Here is a 23,186-nt window from a genome sequence, read left to right on the forward strand (position 1 = left end):
GAGATTACAATGTTCTTGTAACAGCAGAATTATTACTTCAATTGAGAATAATCAACAGGGAAAGACTTATCTTTAATATTCTGATTTTATGCAAATGTTTGTTGTAAGTCAGATGAAAGGAAACCATATATTTTTCACTAAAAAATGTGTGAACCTTTGTGTATGGATGGGAGAAGTCACATCTTTCTGTTTCTCCATTTGTTTCAGGGCAGCAGGTCTGAAAGCTACAGTGTGATGGAAGAGCAATTGGAAAAGACAAAAGAGGAGTTAAAAACACGGCAAAAGGAATTAGAAAAATCAAAAAAAGAGGTAAGTTCCTCTTTGATGCAATCAAGATATCTGCTGTAGCCAACTCTGTCCTCCCTCCTTCTCATTAGGAATGAAGAGTAAGAAGCCCTGAGGATTATGGCAAACTTGAATTCAAAGTAATTTTTGAAGTAGAGGAGAAGGGACATAAGATCTGACTCTGCCAAGTGGTTTTGCTATACCAAATGGTAATGTAAATCATGCCCAATGCCCTATCTCTTGACATCTATGTAACAGTAATCATCTCATGGAAATTCTTGTTTGAACAGAGAGCTAGTTCTGTGCCTCTGTACAGCAAATTTGTGGTTTTAATGCCAAAAGAGGAAGCTAAGCTTTCTGCGTTGTGCCCTTCCTAACACATTAGCTTTAATATTCCTATTTTTATTTCACAATCTCCATGACCTGTTTATCTTAATGATATTGCTTTATGGCAAGCTTGAATTTATGGGGCTGTTCCACACAGTAACTAGCATCACATAGACTGTCTGTGGAAAAACATCAACAATAACAAGTGTTACACTGGGAATATAAAGGAGTAGTATGATTATAGTTTGTGGATGTATGAGATGGCCATCCTTTGGCATCCACTATGTAAAACCTCCCTGATTTCAAATGAGGTGCCTGCAGTGCAGGGGCGGATTGAGATTGAATGATGCCTTATTAGGGACAGACTCCAGACCCTTGGAGTTTACATGTAAATACATCATTTGATTTTTATGTATTTTTAAAAAGTCTGATTAATTTGGGCCCTTCTAGTTCTTTGGGTGTTACAACTTATTTTGTTAATTTAAAAGAATGTGAAACCTTTGATTTTAGAAGGAAGAAATAATGAAGAAAGGATCTTGCTGTCAATAATATATTGAGCGTGTTTGTTCATTTCAATATGACTGTTAATGTGTGTAAGTAGGGAAAATGAATCTCGGAAGTAATAGAAAGGTAAATGTACAGGCTTTAAATTCCTCTGCTACATTTTTCACTTTGACATTTTTAAGGATTTTTTTTTTACCACTTCCTCTCCTTTTTGCTCTGATGGCTTTCAGACTGTTATTTTAAGCTTCATTCAGAGCACTCAAGGTGACTTCAAATTTAGAAATCAGCTTAAAAATTTAATCTCATCATGGCTCTAACAATTTAAAACTTGCAGACTATGTTCAAGTCTGTAAGTTGGTCTGCAAGGCAATATTGAGAAACACTATCACTGCTAGACTAACTACACTCAGTAATTTTGCTTTTTAACCTTACTATTAGGCTCAGAAATGGTACAGGGAACTTGGCTTTGCTGAAACAAGATATGAAGAAATCAAGACTTATTTAACACATGTTCTCTCAGAACTAGACTGTCTTAAACAAGAAGCTGAAGACAAAACTCTTGGAAAGCAGCACTGCAGATTTGTGGTATGTATGTAAATAGAGTGGAGAAAAGCCATATTCCTTTGGACAGGAGTTCTTGGTGTTGAGACATCTATTATTGTTATTGGCAATAGATTTGATGCAAGTTTAGAGCCAGTACAAATGTAAACTTTAAAGTGAGGAGATATTATGTTAGGCTGACCATCTCTCTTACTGGATAATCCAATGTTTCAGTTTTCCATGGGCATTTTAGTCACCTCTATTTTTTTTAGAATTCTATCTTGCCAGAATAATTCTCTGACGTGGACTTTTGGGTGAATTAATGAGATCACCCATAGCGGAAGGTTTGCTGTGTTGTTTGACTTAGCTCTTACTTCCCTGTCTGATTTGATCGCCGTGGTTCCTTTTGATCGCCGTGGTTCGCTGCTTCGGAGCTGCCCCTGGCAGAGCTGAGGCTGTTTATCGCGGGGTGTCCAGGGGATTCGCTCGGCTCTTCCCTCATCCAGGGACTTTCCGAGGTAGGAACAGCCCGGCAGCTCGAGAGAGAGCGGCCCACGTGGAGGGGGCGTTCCCAGGCTACACGTGGAGGGGGCGTTGCCAAGGCAACGGCTCTCCACCCTCGCCTCTTCTTTAAAAAGCCTTGAGGAGAGAAGAAAAGGACGGAAGAAAAGGAACAACCTAGTCTCTGTGAAGTCTCTGCCCACCAGAGACAGCTAGGAGGAGGCAGGGCTGGTTCACCTCTTGACTTCCTGTTTCAGCTGTGGTAAGTATTCTGCTTCGACATGGGTGCTCCCCGGCGAAAGGCTGCTGCCAGGAATACTGAGGAGGCCCAGACAAATACTGAGGAGGCCCAGACAAGGGTCCCAATCTCTCAGAAACGGGAGGCAGCAACCAAGAGGACTGCAGAGACCCAGACTGAGGTCCTGCACATGCCTCATAGGAAGGTTGCTGCCAAAATGTCTGCGGAAACACAGACTGAGCCCCCAACCCAAGATGCTGGAGTGCAGGTCTCTGGCTGTACTGAGTGCCAGAGCCTGGCCCTTGCAGTGCTGGGTGAGGGAGGCAGTGATTGTGTTCACTGCGACCAGGTGAACTACCTGCTCAGCCTCGTAGTTGACCTGAAGGAAGAAGTAGAGAGGCTGAGAACTATAAAAGAGTGTGAGAGGGAGATCGACTGGTGGTGTCAGTCCCTCTCAGCCTCAAGTTCTCAACACTCAGCCGAAGCTCCTATTGGAGCATGTCAGTCCCTGCCACCTCATACACAGGTGGTAAAGGGGAACCAGCCAGCTGGCAGCACTGCAGCGAGCCCCCTGTCCTCTCTTCCCCCCAGCAGTAATTTGAGAAGGGAGGAGGAGTGGAAACGGGTACCTGCTCGGCGGAAGGGGCATCCCCCACCCCGACCATCCTCGGCTCCCCAGGTGCCTCTGCAAAACCGGTTTGAGGCCCTGGAACTTGAGGGGGGGACTAGTGAGAGTGGGGAGGCAGGTGCACCCCTGAAGTTGCCTCAGGTGAAGCGGTCACCCCGAAGCCTCAAGACTGCTTCTACACGTAAGGACAGAAGGGTGATTGTTGTAGGTGACTCCCTTCTGCAAGGAACAGAAGGCCCTATATGCCGGCCCGACCCTACCCGCAGAGAAGTGTGCTGCCTTCCTGGGGCACGGGTCAGGGACATTTCAAAGAAAATTTCTAGGTTGATTCAGCCTTCAGATTACTATCCACTTTTAATAATTCAGGCTGGCAGTGAGGAAGTTGGCAAGGAAAGCCTGAGGTCCATCAAGAAAGACTTCAGGGGAATGGGGCGAATACTTGAAGGAGCCGGGGTGCAGGTGATCTTTTCTTCTACGCCCGTGGTGTCAGGAACAGGTACAGGGAGGATCCATAAAACCCATCTCTTAAATAGATGGCTTAAGAGCTGGTGCAGACACAAGAATTTCGGTTTTTTTGACCATGGGGCAATCTACACTGCACCTGGCATGATGGCTGCTGATGCACGCAGCCTGTCCCTGAGGGGTAAGAGGGTATTAGCTGAAGAATTAGCGGGACTCATTGACAGGTCTTTAAACTAGGAACGAAGGGGGAAGGGGGCAAAACAAGGGCTGCTGGGGTTGAACGGTTCATTCGAGGGATTGTACCGAACTCCGCGGGCAATGATTGCAAAGTGCAAAAGGAGGGAGTAGGGCAGGGGGATGCTGGGGATGCTGCTGTTCTAGCAGATCCTGGATCGCTTATGAAGGTGGTGAGACGGACAGCCCGGCTGAAGTGCCTTTATACTAATGCACGGAGCCTGAGTAACAAGCAGGAGGAACTGGAAACTGTGATGCACTCTGAAAGTTATGACATTGTTGCTATCACAGAAACATGGTGGGATGACTCCCACAATTGGGATACTGCCATCGATGGCTATAGACTCTTTAGGAGAGACAGGCGAGGTAGGAAGGGTGGGGGAGTCGCTCTCTATGTCAGAGATTGGATAAACTGTGAGGAGCTCCCCATGAAAAACAGTCAAGAACAGGTTGAGAGCCTGTGGGTTAGGATTAGAGATGGGACTAATAAAGGTCAGCTGGTATTAGGGGTATACTACAGGCCACCTGATCAAGGGGAGGCTGCTGATGAGGCTTTCTTGCTCCAGATGCGTGAGGCGTCTGGCTCACGGGCTCTTGTCCTGGTGGGGGACTTCAACCATCCGGACATTTGTTGGAAAAACCACATGGCGAGCTGCAAGAGCTCTAGAAGGCTCTTGGAATCCATTGATGATAGCTTTCTGGTTCAGGTACTGGACAGACCGACCAGAGGTCAAGCGTTGCTGGACCTGCTGCTCACCAACGCTGAGGAGATCATCAGAGGCGTCAAGGTTGGAGGATGCCTGGGCTCCAGCGATCATGCCCTGGTTGAGTTTGTGATCTCAAGTGATGTGGGCCTGGCAAAGAGCAGGACCAGGACGCTGAACTTTAGAAGAGCAGACTTCAAGCTACTCAATGGAATGCTGGCCAAGATCCCCTGGCACGCTGCCCTCAAAGACAAGGACGTTGAGGAGAGCTGGCTGCTCTTCAAGGATGCCCTCCTGGCAGCACAAGAGATCTCCATTCCCCTGATTAAGAAAGTGGGCAGGAGAGGTGGAAAACCGGCATGGCTCAGCAAGGACCTGCTGAGAGAACTGAGGGTGAAGAAAGGGGTGTACAAGCTCTGGAAACAAGGCTGTGTCACCCGGGAAGAATACAGGGATGCCGTCCGGATTTGCAGACGTGGGATCAGGAAAGCCAAGGCGCAGGTAGAACTGAACTTGGCGAGGGACGTGAAAAACAACAAGAAAACCTTCTACAGGTACATTGGCCAGAAGAGACAGGCCAAAACGGACATACCTACTTTGGTAAATTTAAAAGGAGAAATGGCTTCAACAGATGAAGAGAAAGCTGAGGTGCTGAATGAGTTCTTCACCTCGGTCTTTACTGGTGGCCAGGACTCTAGTCTTTTTCACGTCCCTAAGTCTTGCACCCCCATACCTCTATGTGGGGACCAAGGAGGTAAATCCCTCCCCACTGTAAGGGTACAGCAAGTCCGAGATTGCCTCCTTAGACTGAATGAGTATAAGTCTATGGGGCCAGATGGCGTGCATCCCAGAGTCCTGAAGGAGCTGGCTGAGGTGGTTGCTGAGCCGCTCTCCATCATATTTGAGAAGTCGTGGCTGTCAGGTGAGGTCCCGGATGACTGGAGGAAGGGTCACGTCACTCCCATTTACAAGAAGGGGAGCAGGGAGGACCCGGGTAACTACAGGCCGGTGAGTCTCACCTCCGTGCCTGGGAAGATTATGGAACAGATCCTCCTGGACAACATGCTTGATCACATAAAGAACGAGCATGTGATCCTAGACAGCCAGCATGGCTTCACCAGGGGAAGGTCATGCTTAACTAATCTTGTGGCCTTCTATGATGGAGTGACGGCGTCGGTGGACGAAGGGAAGGCGACCGATGTCATTTACCTGGACCTGAGCAAGGCCTTTGACATGGTCCCCCATCACATCCTCATCTCCAAATTGGAGGGAAGTGGATTTGATGGGTGGACAACTAGATGGATAAGCAATTGGTTGAAAGGCCGCAGACAGAGGGTGGTGGTCAATGGCTCTATGTCCAGGTGGAGGCCGGTAACGAGCGGTGTCCCTCAAGGGTCTGTCTTGGGACCGGTGCTCTTTAACATCTTTATTAATGACATCGATGAGGGAATGGAGTGCACCCTCAGCAAGTTTGCTGATGACACCAAGCTGAGTGGTGCAGTCGATACGGTGGAGGGAACAGATGCCATTCAGAGGGACCTTGACAGGCTGGAAAGCTGGGCTCGGGTGAACCTAATGAGGTTCAACACGGCAAAGTGCAAGGTTTTGCACTTGGGCCGGAAGAACCCCAGGCACTTGTACAGGCTGGGAGGAGTTGTCCTTGAGAGCAGCTCGGCAGAGAAAGACCTAGGGGTCCTAATAGATGAGAAACTCAACATGAGCCAGCAGTGCGCTCTGGCAGCCCGGAAGGCAAATGGGATCCTGGGCTCCATCAGGAGAGGGGTGGTCAGCAGGGATAGGGAGGTGATTGTCCCTCTCTACTCTGCTCTTGTGAGGCCCCATCTGGAGTACTGTGTCCAGGTGTGGAGCCCCCAGTACAAAAAAGATACGGAGATTTTGGAAAGGGTCCAGAGGAGGGCAACGAAGATGATCAGGGGGCTGGAGCACCTCCCCTACGAGGACAGGCTGAGGGAGTTGGGTTTGTTCAGCCTGGAGAAGAGAAGGTTGCGGGGTGACCTCATTGCAGCCTTTCAATACCTGAAGGGAACTTACTCCCAGGAGGGGAGCAAACTCTTTGAAAGGGCTGATAATAGCAGGACTAGGGGAAATGGTTTTAAGTTAAAAGAGGGAAGATTTAGGTTGGATGTTAGGGGGAAGTTCTTTACTAGGAGAGTGGTTAGGTCCTGGAACAGGCTGCCCAGGGAGGTTGTGGATGCCCCGTCCTTGGAGGTGTTCAAGACCAGGTTGGACGGGGCTCTGGGCAACCTGATCTAGTAAAGATGTATGTTTGGTGGCCCTGCTAGGCAGGGGGGTTGGAACTACATGATCCTTGAGGTCCCTTCCAACCCGGGTCATTCTGTGATTCTGTGATTCTGTGATTTAAATCTTTGTTGTAGAATTAATATCAATTTTTTAAATACACGCATATATCATCCTAGGGTCAAAGTTGCAGCATACATACATCAGAGAGATGAGTTTATCCTTCAGTTACACTCTCTGATGGATCAACTAATCTGTATGACTTAAGTCCATTATATCTTAACCAAAGGATGTAGATCTTATTGGTAAAATAAAGCAAATATCAATTTGGATCGAAATTAGCCATATTTTAAGAAAGATTAAAACGTTTTTTTCACTTTTTTTTTTTTTTTTTTTTTTTTTTTTAAGAAACTTTTTAATAAATATCAATCTGTTTATCTGAATTCCTTCAGATATGATCTAACCTTTTCTGTGTCTTTGGTGCAGGTAATATACCTTAAAGTTACATGTAGGACTTCTTGTTTCACTGGTGTTGCTAACAGGGAAAGCATCATTTAGCATAAGATTATTTGGGGAAATTTTCTAGAATGCTCTGGTGTCTTTCTGAACTGTATTATATTAGTAGGAGTTGGGAGAACTATGTGGGTGAGCAGGAAGGAAGCGGAATATAACTTGCAGCTTTGAAAACGAATACAAGATTTTTGGATGAAATGCACACTAAATACGTTAAGTTTGGGGTTTAGTCATCCTGCAGTTATTTCCCAGTTTCTGGGTTTGTTGCCGTTTTGGAGCTTGAACAGCAGTTACTGTAAACTGGGACATCATAACCTTAAATCACTTTTTGTGTGCTCATTTGTGCTTTTTTAGCATGCCAGCAAAATGCAGAGGGAAGAAGGTGATCCTTCTCTGCCTTTAAACTTCACGCATTTTTTTCCCCACTTCTTTTTCCATTAAGCATCTTCAGCCAGGATGTGTTTCCATTTCCTATATAGCATCCTTTTTTTGTGTGCGTGTGTTTGTGTGTGTAGGAGAAAAGATGAGAGAAAAAACAAACTGATCTAATCAACCTTGATTTGTCCAACAGTCACTATTGTTCTATTCTCTTAACACAAGAGGGAGCCAAGAAGTTTGATAAAAAGCAAGCACAAATGACTAGAATGCTGCACATGGAAAACTTGCTTGATTAGGAAGAGCATGAAAATATCTTATTTGTGGTTTTGCCTGTGTTGCAATAATGAGTTGCAGCCAGAATGATGTGATCTGTCTCTTCAGTTTTTATTTTCTATGGAATGGTACTTCAATATCTTCTAGTCACTGAAGGTGTTGAAGTTGGGTCACTAAGCCAGGGAGAATTACATTGTGCTGCTGTGCACAATAGCTGAATGTTAGCTCTTCTTTCAGCTGTTTTGGTGTTCATATCCATGAAAATCGAACCATCCTCCTGACTTGTTTCACAGGAAAGTTTATGGTCTTATTACAGATCTGACTGTGATTTTTAGCATAATCTCAGAAATGCTCAATCTCTTTTTGCTTGCATATATGACATTACGTGAAAGCTTGAACAGCTGCGTGTATCAACTCAGTGTTTTTAAATATAAATTCTCAATAGCACAAGCAGTATTCACTAGACTGTCTTCACTCTTAGATCTTCCCCATTCTCAGAATATCCATTTAATCTGACAGTATCATTTCTGGAGCTGACCTCATGATGCTGACCACGAATCTAAAGCACTCCCTAATTCATTCAATGTAACTGCATGAAACTGAAAGAAAAAATAAAATAAATGGAGAGTATGTAGAGTGGGGGAGGAGGAATTAAATTCAGGAGTTCTTCCTTCTGCTATTCTGTACCATTATTGTTACATTTGAATGTCATCGTTTATTATTATTATTATTAATATCTACTTAAAATCAGATTCATTTTATTAATTATCTTCCAAAATAAAAATCTAACTGAAAGCATGCCATTTACTCTCTGAGATAAACAAATGTGAAAACCAAGGGGTGAGTTATATAGCAGGTAGAGCAGGAGACTGGGGACTTCTGAATTCTGTCCTCACTAACTGTGTGACATTAGGTTAGTCACTTAATCTGCCTGTGCCCCAGTTTCCCCATGTATGAAATGATTATAATACAACACTAACCTTGAAAGAACTTTGTGAAATCCCAGTTGTGTGCTTATTTTCAGAGGGAATCAAGAACTCCTTACTCATAAACAATTGTGAGATTGTTGCAAGATACTAGTGCTCCTATATTCATAAAAATTTGAAATCATATATTTTGTATTAGCTTTAAAAAAGTTGAGGTAAAATGTAGGTGCATTGTTCTAAAGCATGATTCAGAATGTTTTATTTTCTACATCTAATCTGAAATTCTGTGTGTTTGCTCCCTAGCCAATGTACACCATGAAAAGTGGACAGGAAATAGAGGAAAATAAAATAGCCTGTAAGAGATTACAGCAGCAAGTACTGACCTTGAAAGCCCAGCTCAGGGACCAGACTGCATTACAAAATCAGTTTAACGACTTGCAAAATAAAGTGGAACTCCTTCAGGCTCAGCTATGTGAAAAGGTATAAGCAAGCTGATGGCTGTGTGCTTGAGTGGGTGGACTGATGTGAGCTCAGACTTCAGACTCTACTTCTTTATTCCCAACAGAAAGAGCCAAAATAATCTTTTTTTACTATTATTATTTTTTATTATTTTCCCTGGGTTTGAGTCTGGGGATAATTTAATCTTTTACAAGCATGTAAAATTACCCAACTTCAGAGAAATAGGAAAAGATGTAAACTGCCTGGGTGGTCAGCGTTATGGAAAGATGATAGTCTCTCCATAATAAAAACTTGCCACCAGTCTCTTCTGTAATCCCCGTTCCAAAATGCAAGAAAAGTGCTGAGTTTTCTTACAGAGCCACCTCCTTGGCTTACATTGTCAGAATTTTTTACATTTCCAGCTCTCTTCCCGCACCAGAATTTTGTAGCTTTTCTTTGACCAGCAGTTAGGGTTACATATTAAGTGATTCAGTTGAATGTGTGGTTTTGTGTTTGTTTTTTCTTTCAATTGACATTATTATTCTGTTGAAAGCTTCCAGGTCTGCTTACATTAACAGTTCCTAGATCTGCACATTGTATTTCAGTGGGCACACCAGAGCAGGTACGCCCATTAACCCTTGCAGAGCTGTAACCTTAAATTCAAACTGTTGGCAGTGTGACTATAATCACTGATCTCTTAGGTAATCTCTGAGGAATGAAAAAATTCCTGTTAAGGTTGTGGTTTTTTGTGTGTTTTTTTTTTTTCTCCTTAGATTTTATTTTCTATTTCTTTGGAACCAATATATATATATTTAAATAATGATTGTTACAATGTGAGCCAAATGGGAATTGTCCATTGTGCTGTGAAGCAACTAGTAAACAGAGTTTTCTCAGTTGGACCCTGTAGAGGGTGCGCAGAATGTGCTTCTTCTCTGTCTTTTCTCTGAAATACAGGAGACAAAGCATTTTCTTCTTCCTGCCGAGTGTGAATTTCATTCTCCTCCCTCCACAGTAAATCCGCTGCCTTGTTACGTGCTGTGATTTACTTTAAAAAGCACTGCATGGAGAACTAGTGGCCCTCTCAGGAGTTGATTAGGCTGCTTCTTAACAGAATAGTGCTGGTAGAATGAATTTGTTTTATAGTGTCTGCTGTCTGCATTGATGGATGGTGCATATCAGATGGTAGGTGAGTAAAGGATGAGACGTGCTATCCATATAAGTGGGCAGCTCCTAATTGTTCTGTTGCATCAGCAAAGTGTTTTGTTCCATTCCTCATCCAGAATTTAGCATCAACAGTGGAGAGACCAACTGCCAGCTTTTCCTTTGTTCCCTCAGTGCAAGTGTAATGTAAGGGCGTCTTTCTGTCCTACCCACTGTATTCCTTCCCAGGTCCATAATTTATTGGCTGAAGACTGGGTGACCTCTTTCAGTATAATCGAGTTCTTATAAAGGGAATCTATTTATTTATTTATTTATTGCCAAATAATACTGTATTCATTTATAGTAGAAGGAGATTTCACCTGACAGAATATTATACGTGCTCTGTATTATCAGAAAGCAGGTTTCTCGTGAACAGTAAGCATTTTTATCATGAAGTACAAAACAGGCCATCTGTCTCACCTCAAACTAGGGGAAATGTATCCACCATTTCAGCGCAGAAAATTGTTGATGTTTACTTTTGAAAGCCTGCCGTGGAATACATGTGCTGGAAATCTCCCCATGTTTCTTGCACTCTACAGCATAACATAAATAAGAAAGGGGAAGACTTTTCCCCAAAAGAGTGTTTTGGAGGATTCACAGATCAAATGGGAGTATGAATGCATAATGAATGATATCAAGTCTTTAATGTAGTGTGACTTTGATGATATAGGGTTCCATTTAAAAGCATCCGAAAGCACTTGGTAATACACAAGTCCAACATCAGTGCTATGGATTATCATTGTACAGACAACTCCTTACATTACTGCAGGGTGTTTGTGATACAAGGTTTTGCAATTATGTGAAGTATATGCTTCAGAAGTCGAGTCTAAAACAAAGATCAAAAAACTACTGCAGTATTCTTAACTGACTATTGAAAATATTAATGTGGTATGTTTTTCAACCTTTCAGACAAGAGAACTCCAAAAGAGAAAGTCTGAAGCAATGTTGACACTAGCTCCTCTAAAGGTAATACATGTTCTTGAAAGCTGATGCAGACTGATGCAAAGGGATATCCCTGTGTTTACAGGCTTGCTCTTGTTTTCAGCATACTGTAGCAGTTCTCTGTGTGTGCCTGCTTTCTGTAGTTCCTCCTAACTTAGCTGTTTGCTCCGGTGCTTTAGAAAAGGGTTGGCTGATATTATAGCTTGAAAAAGTTGATTTTCACAGATAGAAAAGTGAATACCGCTCTCCAGCTTGTCTGTATGTACATATTGCTGTTGCAGAGTGCAGAAGCACCTGAAAGGCCTAGAAGTATAGGACTACATATACAGCTTTGGGTCAAAATGTGTAGAATTTCACCAGACACAGAAAATAATTTTGCAGTCTGAACAGGGAATGAGATCACTGTGTGTGTGTTTATGTTGCATAGGCTAAGTTGGCTTGCCTGACCAGAAAATGCCAGGAAAGGAACAGCTTAATTACCAGGATGCATGCCGAGTTTCACCGTCGAGGATTTAACAACTCCATGTTTGATGAAGAGGTGAGAAGCTTAGTGAATGACATTGCCCTAGCAGAGTACACTGCCGCTTTTACATGTAATCAAGAGGTAAGCGTCTGCATGTCCTGTGGTTTCAGTTGCTGTATTGTCAGTGATTTTTTGTGTTTAGTGAGACTCGGTGAATAGTTATAAAATATCTATGGGCACTTAATATTGCTTCAGACTGGGCAGTAGGCTGGACAGCCTGGCTCTTGCTGAACATGTTGCTAAGCTTCAGACCATTCTGGCTTCAGATGTTTCAGCTGGCTGTGGAAAGTAATTCCCTACATAAGAGAGGAAAACCTTCCTGCCAAGGCAGATTTGAGTGTTCCCATGAAAAGAAAAAAAAAAAAAAAAAAAAAAAGTTTTCATGAATAAGTTTTCCTATGGAAAACATTGTAGTGAGAAAATATCCAGTTGACACTGCTACAAGTTTAATATATATATAAAGTATTAGTAATCATGAAGAGAATGTTTCATATTCACAATTCTGTGCTGACTTCTGCAGGCATGTATTAGACTGAACTGACTTTTCATCTTTAAGAGTTATGTTTTTCATTTCAACTCTTATTCTCACTGATATTCACATCTAAGATTCCCAGCTTTTACTGACATAAAACTGCTTTGAAAGTTCATTCTTCTTCCTCCCCTGAGATTTTAACTTCTAAATCTTTCCTAACACTTGAATGCTTCCAGAGAAAACTTGGTGGATATATTTCTTTTTTTCCTTCTTGACATACAAATTTGCACTTGGCTTTATTCATTTCTGGATCCAGAGACAAACAGAAGTCTGTTACATATTGGCGGCGGACTTGCTTGCTTTAGCTTAATGATGGATTTCAACTGAAAGTTTGTAATGCATGAAGGGCTGATCCCAGAGCCCTTTGAAGCGCTGCATTCAATTCAGTGCTTGAGTAGTTAAGTAAAAAATTATGTGCCTGCTTCTCAGACAAATTTTCTTAAAAAAATATTATTATTATTATTATTATTATTATTATTATTATTATTATTATTATTAGCCAACTGTGTAAATACATGAAGATAGGATCTGTCCTAGCTGTGTGTGTGCATAGTGTGGCTTTGGTAAAGGACATCTGAGCATGAACAAGTTACTCAAGACTAAAGAAAATTTATTTGGTCCTTTTCTTATTTAGGATACAGCACATGGTTGGACATTCTCTTCTGTTTGCCAAAAGTATTTCTATTCCAAATACCTATCTCTAATACTAAAAAACTAAGGCATTGTCATGCAAAACCAATCATTCTGGACAACAGAAATAATTTAAACTTTGAATTTTGTGTTTGGAAATTAAAAAGTGTGTCTGTAAAGAGGTGACACATGCCAGGGTCAAGAGCAACCTCTAGAAGGTGCACATGGCCCCCAGCACAGTGCCATGGCAGGATTTCATGGGCCCAACTTCAGACAAAATACATGGTCCATCTCCATTTTTGTCCTTTTGTCATGTCCAACTTCATGATCTTCTTTTAAATGTTCATTTTTATTATTATTATTTTTTTTTCAGTTGGAAAGGACTTTTTGTTGTCTTTCTTTTCTTGCTGAAATAGGATTAATTAATGGACATTATTAACAGTTCTTGTTTCTCTGCCATTCCCAATAGAAAGCACATAGGGCAGCTTCATCATTATCATTATTCATTATCTTCAGATAATAGATATTTATACTTACTGGAGAGGTAACAGAAAAGACTAGGACTGGAGTTTTCAATAGCTGACATGCTTGAATTGGTAACAGTGGAAAGGAAGAGAAGAGATTTCAGATAACTAATAATCGGAAATGTGAAATAGGATCAACCACCCTTTTTTTCTGAATTTGTGTCTATTTGCAGTTTAAGAAACAGACTTGACCCATTTTACAGCCTCATACATGAGGCTGTCTCCATGCTCTTTTTGGTATAATTGAGAACCACACAGAGGAACAAGAGAGCTTGAGTTGCCCTTCACATGAGCTCACTCCATACTGTGCAGTTGTGCAGAATTTCCAGGTGTTTTCTCACTCTTTTAGGGAGTGTGTTCAATTCTTTCCCACAAATGTCTGAGCCAGACAGTCCTGATTTTATGTCAGCAGCCTCCATTCAGATGACTAATGGTTGTAATGGATAATGCTGCTGTACTCAGTCACTTCAATTTCTCTTGCACAGGAAGCCTTTGATTTGATGATGTATTTTGTATGTTCTTTCCACTGTGGATCTGAAGCCATTTTGGCTATTTCCCCCCTTCTCACAGATCGTAGATGGGATTTGTGCAATGAGTATAACAATAAATGGTACTACTTTTTATTGCTTTTCATGGAGTCATCTTAAACCTCATACACAGAAAGCTTCAGGCAAGTGAATGCGTCCAGTACAGTGAATTATGTGTTTTACAGATAGAAATAAATGTGCAAAACTGTAGCCTCATCATCCTTTGAATCAGAGGATTTCCTCAGAGGTACTTTTGCAACAGAACAATGTTTTTTATTTATATATACATATACATATATATGTTCTCTGTGTATATCTTCTTTGCAAGAAGGCACTTACTGCTTTCCTGTGAATCATATTTGAAGGAAACATGCCTGCAATAATACACCCTTATTCTCCCCATAAGACGATTTGTACATTAGTGCTGAGATCAGAAGGTTTTCTGACACCTAGAGTGAGATACAATTCACATTTGATTCCTGTAGTTCGGACAGTTACATCTGTGGAAGTTATTCTGCTTCATTCCATAGTTAGTGAAGACAAAGAGACACTGATAAGCAGTTATCCTGCCCATTTTATCTGCTTAGATGCGATAAGAAAAGCCTAAAAAGTTATTTTCTCTCTGTTGTAACACATGTCAGAAAGAGATATGCTTTGGCCAGCTGAGTCCCACACTTAAAGTGAAGGACTCTGAGGTTTCAGTCTTTTGGGGGCCAAGCCGATCAAGACCAGGCAACTTTTCCAGGAAAGTTTTCACAAGAAGTGGCTTCCTTTTCTGATGTTACAGAAAATGTGGCCTGATTTGATTGGAATTCCAAGCAGATGGAAGAACCAAGATGGTGGTTCTTGTTTAGTCATTTTGTTAAAGAAGGATGGAATCCATTGCAGAGGGATGTTATTTTTGACCTTCAGAAATATCGTAAAATAATGAAGGATATAAAATATGGGTTTAAAATTGTTAAGGGCAACCTGTCATTTCTGTCATTACTGATAAAGCTGTTCTATGATTATGTGAATAGATCTAGAGAGGGAATCCCAACAATTTGTAGTGACTGAGAAGTTGGTATATACTCAGGGTTAGCACCATTTTTAAGTGCAATTGGGTCTGGCTGACAAAGTTTTCTGACAGCCTGCATAATAGGGATATTTTAGCAGTGTTTTTTACTCTTGTAAAATAATAACAATGATTAAAATAAATAAACTAACTTTGAAACTAACTCTAGAATTTCTAGTAAGACAAAATATTCAGTTAAAATTACCCATGGTAACTCAAACTTTATTCAGCTGATGACACCAGTATCTTTTTCTGTTTGTAATGTGAGAAAGGGTAATATTCTTTTCTTGTTGTTGTTTTAAAAGTGATCCTTTCAAGGACATGAAGTGTAAATTTGCATTCTGCCAAGCTTGGGGGAATGTCACAATACTCCCATTTTTATCCCGGCTGGGTTAATTTGTGAAAATGCTCAATGAAAAAAAAAAAGAAATATATATATATATATATATATGTGTGTGTATATATATATATATAAGTAAAGTAGAATTAATACTGTAAATAGTTAGATGTGATAATTATCTAATCAAAGATATTCACACATACACATTGAGACAAAAATCTGCTATTTTTGTTCATAAGTATAATGCTTGGCTACATCCATAGAGTTAAAAAAAAATGTGATTTTTAGTGTTTCACAAAGCCTTATGAAATGCTAAAGGTGAACCTTTTTGAGAGAATCATACCAGCTTTCATATAAAGACCTTTCAGTGAACACTTTGTCAGTGTAGTAGCAGTTCCACTCATCAGGGTTTGCGTTCACTCATAACTAACGTTTCTGCTGATTCTTGATACATCAGCTTCAGCAGAATTAGGATTCCTGGAATTCAAAAGAGTTTGTGAGTCGAATATTTGAGGGAAATAGAAGAAGAAGCTTGAAAAAGAGAACTTTTTTTTACTATCAATGGAATGTGTGACTGTCACAGCTTTGATATTGTTGTGTAGCTTTAGCAGTAATCCTGCCTACTGAGCAGGACAGTGATTTGCCTTTGCACGGGTCATTGGACTCTATAACTTGTGCTGCTCCTGCTGAGCCTCATCTATCACTAGGGATGTCTCTGACTGTGCTTCCCGTAGTGAGGAAATTTTCATCAAATAATTTTAGATTCAATCTCTTCATGCCTCAGAACATGTCAGGGCTGCCTTTTGTAACCCCTCCACTACTTTCAGCCAGCCAGCACTTTTTGTGAGTGCTGGTGAGTCAATGCCTTCATAACTTTGCTTAGAAGCCAAGGACTTCTAGAGATTCTTTTGGCTACAGTGTTTTCAGGAGGACATCCAAATGTATGGCTTTTGCTTTCCAACTGATCTATGGCATTGATGCTAGGATTTCAGTGGGTGTTCATGCCACCTTGCCTAAATAAACACTATCCAGATCACAGACTATCTATATAATCAGCATAGAGAAAAAGTTGGTCCATGTGATTGGTCCTTCAGTTCCTTGATGTTGTTGTCCTGTGTCTCACCTGCTGTTCAGCCTGAAGTAAAAGAGGCAGGTGGTGGCTGCTATCAGGTTGTATTTGTCATCTCAGCTGGCAAAACAAATTGCATTTGGTGCTTTAATGGGATCAATGGCCAGAATTGAGTGCTCTTATCATGAAGAGACAAGAATGGAAGGTGCTATGCGATCAAAGTCAGTGTCCATCACTTGTGTTTGCCATTCACACTCTCTTACGTGGTGTGTCCTGAGGAAGGTTCTGTCCTATAGCATACCAGATCTAGAGGTGAACAGGCACAATTTATACTTCTGACCCCATGAACAGGTCACCAGTGTGCTGGTGTATTTAGGAACCACAAGACACATTCTCTAGGGAGCCTAAGATCCAAAAGTGTTGTTTTGTAAGCAGGGGACAAGAGAGATGAGTTTTCTTAGTTTAGACTAGCTTGTATCCTGTAAGGATTTTAGGATCACCTCCAAGATTATAGGACAAGGCAGCACTACTGGCATCTGTGTGCTCTGACCCTGGTATTGGAGCTACTCTTAAACTGCTTGCAAGTTGCACATTACGCATAAAGCTCTATGGTTATAAATTCTGCAAGATGGTAAAACTTCTTCCATTGGCAATGGCAGCAATTTGCATACTGTTGGTTCTTCTTTGCACTGTCATAGCATTTTATTTTGGTAGATCCAGTTGCCAATATATGATAGTCATATTTGGGGGATCAATTCAGAACGAGTGTACACCATTATAACACTTCAGAACCCCTTGTGGTTTCTGGTTTTTGTTTGTTTGTTTGTTTTGAATGGACACAAGTGATGTAGTTAATGCTTATTAAGGACATAGAGAAAAAAAGCAATACATTTCTTTAAGTAAAATGTATTGTCTTAAATAACAATTTCTGATTTGTAACATTTATAGTATTTGCATTTTTGGAGTTTCTGCAAGAGAATTAATGACAACTAGGTGATAACCTAAGATCAGATGCACTAAATTTGAGAGCAATTCAAACAAACAAAAATCTAAAGGCTAAAAGTATTGTTAGTAATATTAAATTCATTTTCTTTGCAAATGCAATGAAAATAATGTATATTTTTATTTTTATTAATCAAGCCACATTTCTGCCTCAATGTGACATCAGTTCAATATAGAGGATATTCTGGAAGAGTGTTCTGAAAGCATTGTGTGCTGTCAAAGTCAATTTTGTTGTACAACGAAACCAATTAAGTTGATTTAAGTATGGAATAAGAGGATGTGCCAAAGAGTTTGTGCAAGTGAACTCTTAAAATCCATTAAACTTAACTTCCTTGATTATTCTTAGTTAGACAAACTTGGATTTCTTGCTGAGTAAGAGAATATGTGTGAAAGAAACATGCTACAAATTTTTAAATCCTTCAAGAGGATAAACTGTGCAACCTTTAAAATTAGTGGGTATTTTTCTTTTTTTCCTAGTTTTTCTAAATATTCAGATGCAAATTTGGAATTTTTAGATCTTGAGGAAGAGTTGAGGAATGCAGGATTCTGTTTTAGAAAGATATGAGTGCCTCACACTTAAAGTAATTGGTATATTATCTTGTTTTGATAAATATCGTTACTTTTCATTTGATTTCTGTGGATGTTTCTTGCAATGAATTAATTGAAACAGCTTCCACTTACTCAAAATGAACAGTGCTGGAAAGCTTCACCTAGCCTGAGTTTCTAAAGTGATATTTTGTCTTGCAGATACTGCCATATTCCACAGTCATTTCAGAGGCCAATGGACAGTCAGAGAATCATGAGGCTTTGGTCAGAGTAAGCAGAATGTCACAGTCAATACCTGCAAACTCCCTGCAAGAGGCAGGTGCCATCCACAGTTCTCACATCACTCCAAATATGTACACCAGTTCTCCTGTAAAATTAACAAGTCCAGAGAGGATCATAGCCTTGCATCGGGAACTAAGGCAAAACCATCAGAGAAATTGCCAGGTCAGTAAAGTTCATTTTTGTTCTTTTTATTTTAGGTAAATGTATTGTTCTTGACAGCCATTTTACAGATCTTATAAATATTTGAACGGTCTCTTCCAGAGATGTATGCATTTATCATTAGTTTAAGCAAGCTGAAGATCACAAATTCTTAATGTTTTTCGTTATGCATTTTCGCATTGCCTACGAATGGCATGAAACACATTAAAATGATTAAAAGTTTTTTGTTTGTTTTTCTTTTGATCATGGTATACGTTCTGCTGAAGTTATTTTTGAAAGTTTTTGGATGTTTAAAAAAGAGAGGAATTATCATGTTGATTCTGTCCTACCTTTTCATCCCTCCTTTTTGTTTTTTTACTGATCCAATTATTCCTATGCCCTGAAGCTCTTATAGTAATTTCCATTAACTGCAGGAATCCTGTTAAGAACAAAGTTGATCAATTGCAATTGCATTTGTGACAGACTGCTGCTAAACTAAACACGCGAGAGATTTCACCCTCTCTAAGACAACATAACCTCTCCATAATTATACAGAAACAAAATTTGAGTTTGCAATTACTGGAGCCAGTTAGCTACAGCAGTTATAAATATTGCTCTATTGAATTTTCCTTGTTGGTTTAGATTAAAATAAAAGAAATAAAACAAGCAGTGTGTGGTTTCTGCTTTTCGACTATTACATTAAAAAAAAATCATGTAAGACCCTAATGTTTCTTTTTAGTTAAGAAGTTTATTATATAAAAAAATGTTGACTCAGAACTCTGGTAACTTATAGAACTCATAATTATTTAATCTGGGGGCTATATGTGACAGCTTAAACTGATTTCCCAGTGGCCTCCTTTATCACAGCCATATATAAAAAGGATTGATGATAATAATGTAGAGGAAAATTATTAAGGAGAGCAGAATGCAAGCAGCTCTTCGATGACCCTGATCTTTGATAATTCCTGGATTTATTTTTTTAATACATTTACACCATGTGTGCTTTAATTAAATCACAGGGAGAGGATGACACAGACCTATTGTAGAATTAAATAGGAAGATACAACTGAAACTAACCACAATGTCCAGAGTGACATGTTTCCTTACAGGATGCAGAAATGCACTGAGTCGTCTGAGGTTATGTTTTCTTTTCTTTGTTCCTCCTCAGATACCTTCATTTGTCTCTTCCAATACAAACTCAAAGGCTGACCCCAACCTGTCCATGACTCGTGAGGAAACACCTTGGCCTCCAATCCCAAAGATGAAGGACACACTGAAGCGTGACTGGTCCATGCAGGGGAGGGACTGCTTGTCCAAATGGGATGATGCATTTGGGGGTCAAATAGGAAATCAGCGTGCAAGTGCTATTCCCCAGGGAATTAAACAGAAAGATGTCATTACAAATAATGCATGGCTCTCTAGAGAAAAAACAGATGGCTCAACCTCAGCTACCACAGCAAAAAGCTCTTTGTCAGACATGTTGTCAGCAAGTAATAAAGGTCAGAATCCTGTGGGAAGAAATCAGCTGCATGGGAAAGAATAAAAACCTCAGAAATAAAACAAGGTAAAGCATCTTAGAGATGTAATATTCCCATTGTCATACTACTTTGTATGTATAAAAGGTACTGCTTATTTTTTAAACCAAAAATGTTTTGCTAGATGTGTGAGGTGTCTGGAAAATTTACATGAAAAAGAGCTTTAATCGTGCTTATGATCAGGGTTTCTTAGGACACATCAGATAACTGAAACCAGCAGAGTTTTCAACAGCCAGGCTGCTTCTCAGTTTTTCCTTTACCACTAGTCTATGATTTGCTTTTCCTTTCACTGTGAAACAATGTATTAAATCATTTTTGCTTTTACATGCAACCCATTTCTTCAGCATGCAGTGGCAATTTCTGAAATATCTGGCTTGAGTGACAGGAACCTAAAAAGGCATTGTGGCACGGACTTCCTAAATTCCTGCTTTATGTAAATGTGATAGTATTTTATGCTGTTAGTAGTTCCTTAATGTCTTGGGATTTTTTATTTATTTATTTTATTTTATTTTTATAAGCTGAATTATAACACTGTGCTCCTGTAGATGGCAGCATCCATAAAACACCATCCTTCAATTGTTACTTTTAAGCCCTTTGTTCAAGTTCCAGTTTAATTTTAGCAGTTTTAATGGACTTGTTTCAGAGTGCTTCTCTAAATTTTACTGCTTAGGCTTCATAAGTACCATAACATTAGGGCTCCTGGGGTGGATACTAAGATGGCAAACCCCTGCAGTCAACACAAGTGAAGGCAGTGCCTGGCCAGCTGCTCTAGCATAGCTGTGGTAGAGCTTCCTTTTGAGCCTGACTCAGAAATAGATATGGGCTGGTCTGTGTGAACCTTTGATGAAACCTGAGATAACGGGAGGGAGCAGGAAGAGGGTATGTGTGAGCCAAGATAACTTGAGTCTGGAAAAATTAACAGAACATGATTGCAAATTCCCCTAATAAGTCACTTAAGTGCCATTTATGTTGGGATCCTAGCAGCCAGGGTTGATATTTTTGGAAACTCAATTATTCAAATTTCCTAGCTGTCTTTATTTTTAGTCACTTTTATTAAGAAAGGGCATTTTTAACGCACATTAATTTGTGACACTGTTCTGTGCTTTTTCTCTGCATTCATCAATTACCCCCAATTGGCTCATAGTGCATTATTGCTTTGTTTGATGCTGCTCCTCCAAAGCCAGTAACAAAATGATCGGTTTTGAAGACGTATTAATGCACGCATTCACTCCTCGTGGTGGGAAACCCATCTTAATTTGCTCAGCAATGTAGCAGAGCAATTGCTTACAGCAGTAACTGAATTGGTCTTCATCCAAAACCTCTTTAGAAAATACACACCATGTATCAAGGGAAATAGCCTCTGGAAGTGATGTTTGAAAGCACTGTCTAAGCAGAGACACCTATGAGTATCCAACATCTGGAATTCTGCTCTCATCTGTCTTCCTTTTCTTTCAAATGCTGGCCAGCGGTTCTGAAGATAAATCTGATGTCCTGCAATGAGTTGTCTTATTTAAGAATGATGTAGAAAAACACATTATTTGACACAATAACTTTCATACTGATAAAACAATGCTTTAAAAATCAGCATTTATCAGAAACTTCATCTTGCTGTCAGTAAATTACATGAACTGGTAGCTGAGGTCAACTAGAAATCAGATGATAATACATGAAGCATGTTAATAATAAGGGTATTAATAATAATATTGTATGATGGTAAGATAGCCTGTTATCATAAATGCTATGGTATCTTACTGTGAAATTAAGCCTTTCTCAGTCCAGTCTCTTTCTATGAAATATAACTATGGTTTATCTAATATGCTTCATGCTACAGCTAAGTAGATTATTTGGCACCATTTTTCCTTCTGTTGAAATTAATTATTTCCTGAACAAGTTCTGCAGACACAGCTGTAGTTGCGGGAACAGACACTTGCAGACATATTACCAACAAGGAGCTGCATAACATGTAGTAGACTCAAGAAATTTTTCAGGCAAATAAATTATTGGCTGGCACTTAGTAGCTTTGCTTTGCAAGTCATAGATTTTAATTAAAATCCTGTAGCCCTTTGTTGTTGTTGTTGTTGTTTTTTAATTCTTTGAGAAATACATTCTTCCTACAAAAGCAACAACAAATTAAAACTGTGCAGATACCACAGTTCTAACTTTTCTATCTGTTTCATTTGCTTTTTACATCTGCTAAGTAAAAATGCAAGATTTTAGATACTGCAGTGCAGGAATGCTAATAATTTAGCAGCATTCATTTGCAGTGTTACCTTCAACAGCCATAGGAAATATGGATCATCTTCTTTTTTGAAACTTCTCTCGTGCTCTTTTTGAAACTTCTGTCCTACTCCATTTCATCTCAACACTGAATAGGCAAATGAGAAATAATAGTTATATGATGCCAAATAATTTTGTGCTAATTGGTGTACAAGATTAGATGATGGTTTACATCAGCAACAAGGTCTTTCAAATTCTTTAAACACTGTCATTTATAGAAACCAGCTCCAAGATGTACAGTGGCAGGCCAGATGGTTCGTATACTGGTGTCCTGCCAAGCTGAAGCTTTTTGGGAGTCTGAGCTTGCTGAGTGATTCATACAGAATGATTAATATTTCCTCTTATTCTGTAAATTATTTGGGTTTTTTTTTTTTGAAACTGAGGGTTGGAAAAAAGCATGCTTAAAGAATACATCTGAACAATTGATTTGTGTTAATTATCTGTTGCTTGGTATCCAAGGACTGCTCAAGTCAAACGGCATTATCTGAGCTTGATGGGTTTATCAGCACACCTAGAGGGAAACTGGACATGAATATACATCCTACTAACCAGTGCTCTCAGAACCTGTTTTCCATCAAGACCCTTTCAGTTACAGAGAACTTGTTAGAAACATGACAAAGCTGTTAGCTAGGACCAACAGTTCACATCAAACTCATTCTTGTTGACACTTTCAGTTAATCTTTGCTCTGATCTTTTTTCCATGCTTGAACTTACCAGTAGTAAAGCCAAAATATCTTATTGTAGCAGCAAAGTTTTCTCTTTTTTTCTCTCTCTCTCTCTCTCTCTCTCTTTTTTTTTTTTTTTTTTTTTTTTTAAGGAGTATTATTTAGAAATAGAAAATATATGCAGTACATA

The 23,186-nt window shown here is 39.9% G+C and overlaps 1 protein-coding gene across 2 annotated transcripts in view; it reads left to right on the top strand.

Moving 5' to 3' along the window:
• The window catches only part of C4H4orf50 (chromosome 4 C4orf50 homolog), a 77,801-nt gene that overhangs the window by 13,806 nt on the left and 40,809 nt on the right, over nt 1-23,186 (top strand). Inside the window, exons 8-15 of one of the 2 annotated variants that reach the window (XM_072336589.1) lie at nt 208-309; nt 1,555-1,701; nt 9,076-9,252; nt 11,320-11,376; nt 11,780-11,956; nt 18,301-18,543; nt 19,688-20,083; nt 22,791-22,977. In XM_072336589.1, the coding sequence (XP_072192690.1) occupies nt 208-309; nt 1,555-1,701; nt 9,076-9,252; nt 11,320-11,376; nt 11,780-11,956; nt 18,301-18,543; nt 19,688-20,062 (1,278 nt within the window). In that variant the 3' untranslated portion in view covers nt 20,063-20,083; nt 22,791-22,977. Of the gene's footprint in view, nt 1-207; nt 310-1,554; nt 1,702-9,075; nt 9,253-11,319; nt 11,377-11,779; nt 11,957-18,300; nt 18,544-19,687; nt 20,084-22,790; nt 22,978-23,186 lie in introns of those variants that run through there. The other variant, XR_011903580.1, reaches the window with a different exon arrangement.

The sequence above is a fragment of the Excalfactoria chinensis genome, chromosome 4, assembly GCF_039878825.1.
Source record: "Excalfactoria chinensis isolate bCotChi1 chromosome 4, bCotChi1.hap2, whole genome shotgun sequence".
Classification (NCBI taxonomy): Eukaryota; Metazoa; Chordata; class Aves; order Galliformes; family Phasianidae; genus Excalfactoria; species Excalfactoria chinensis.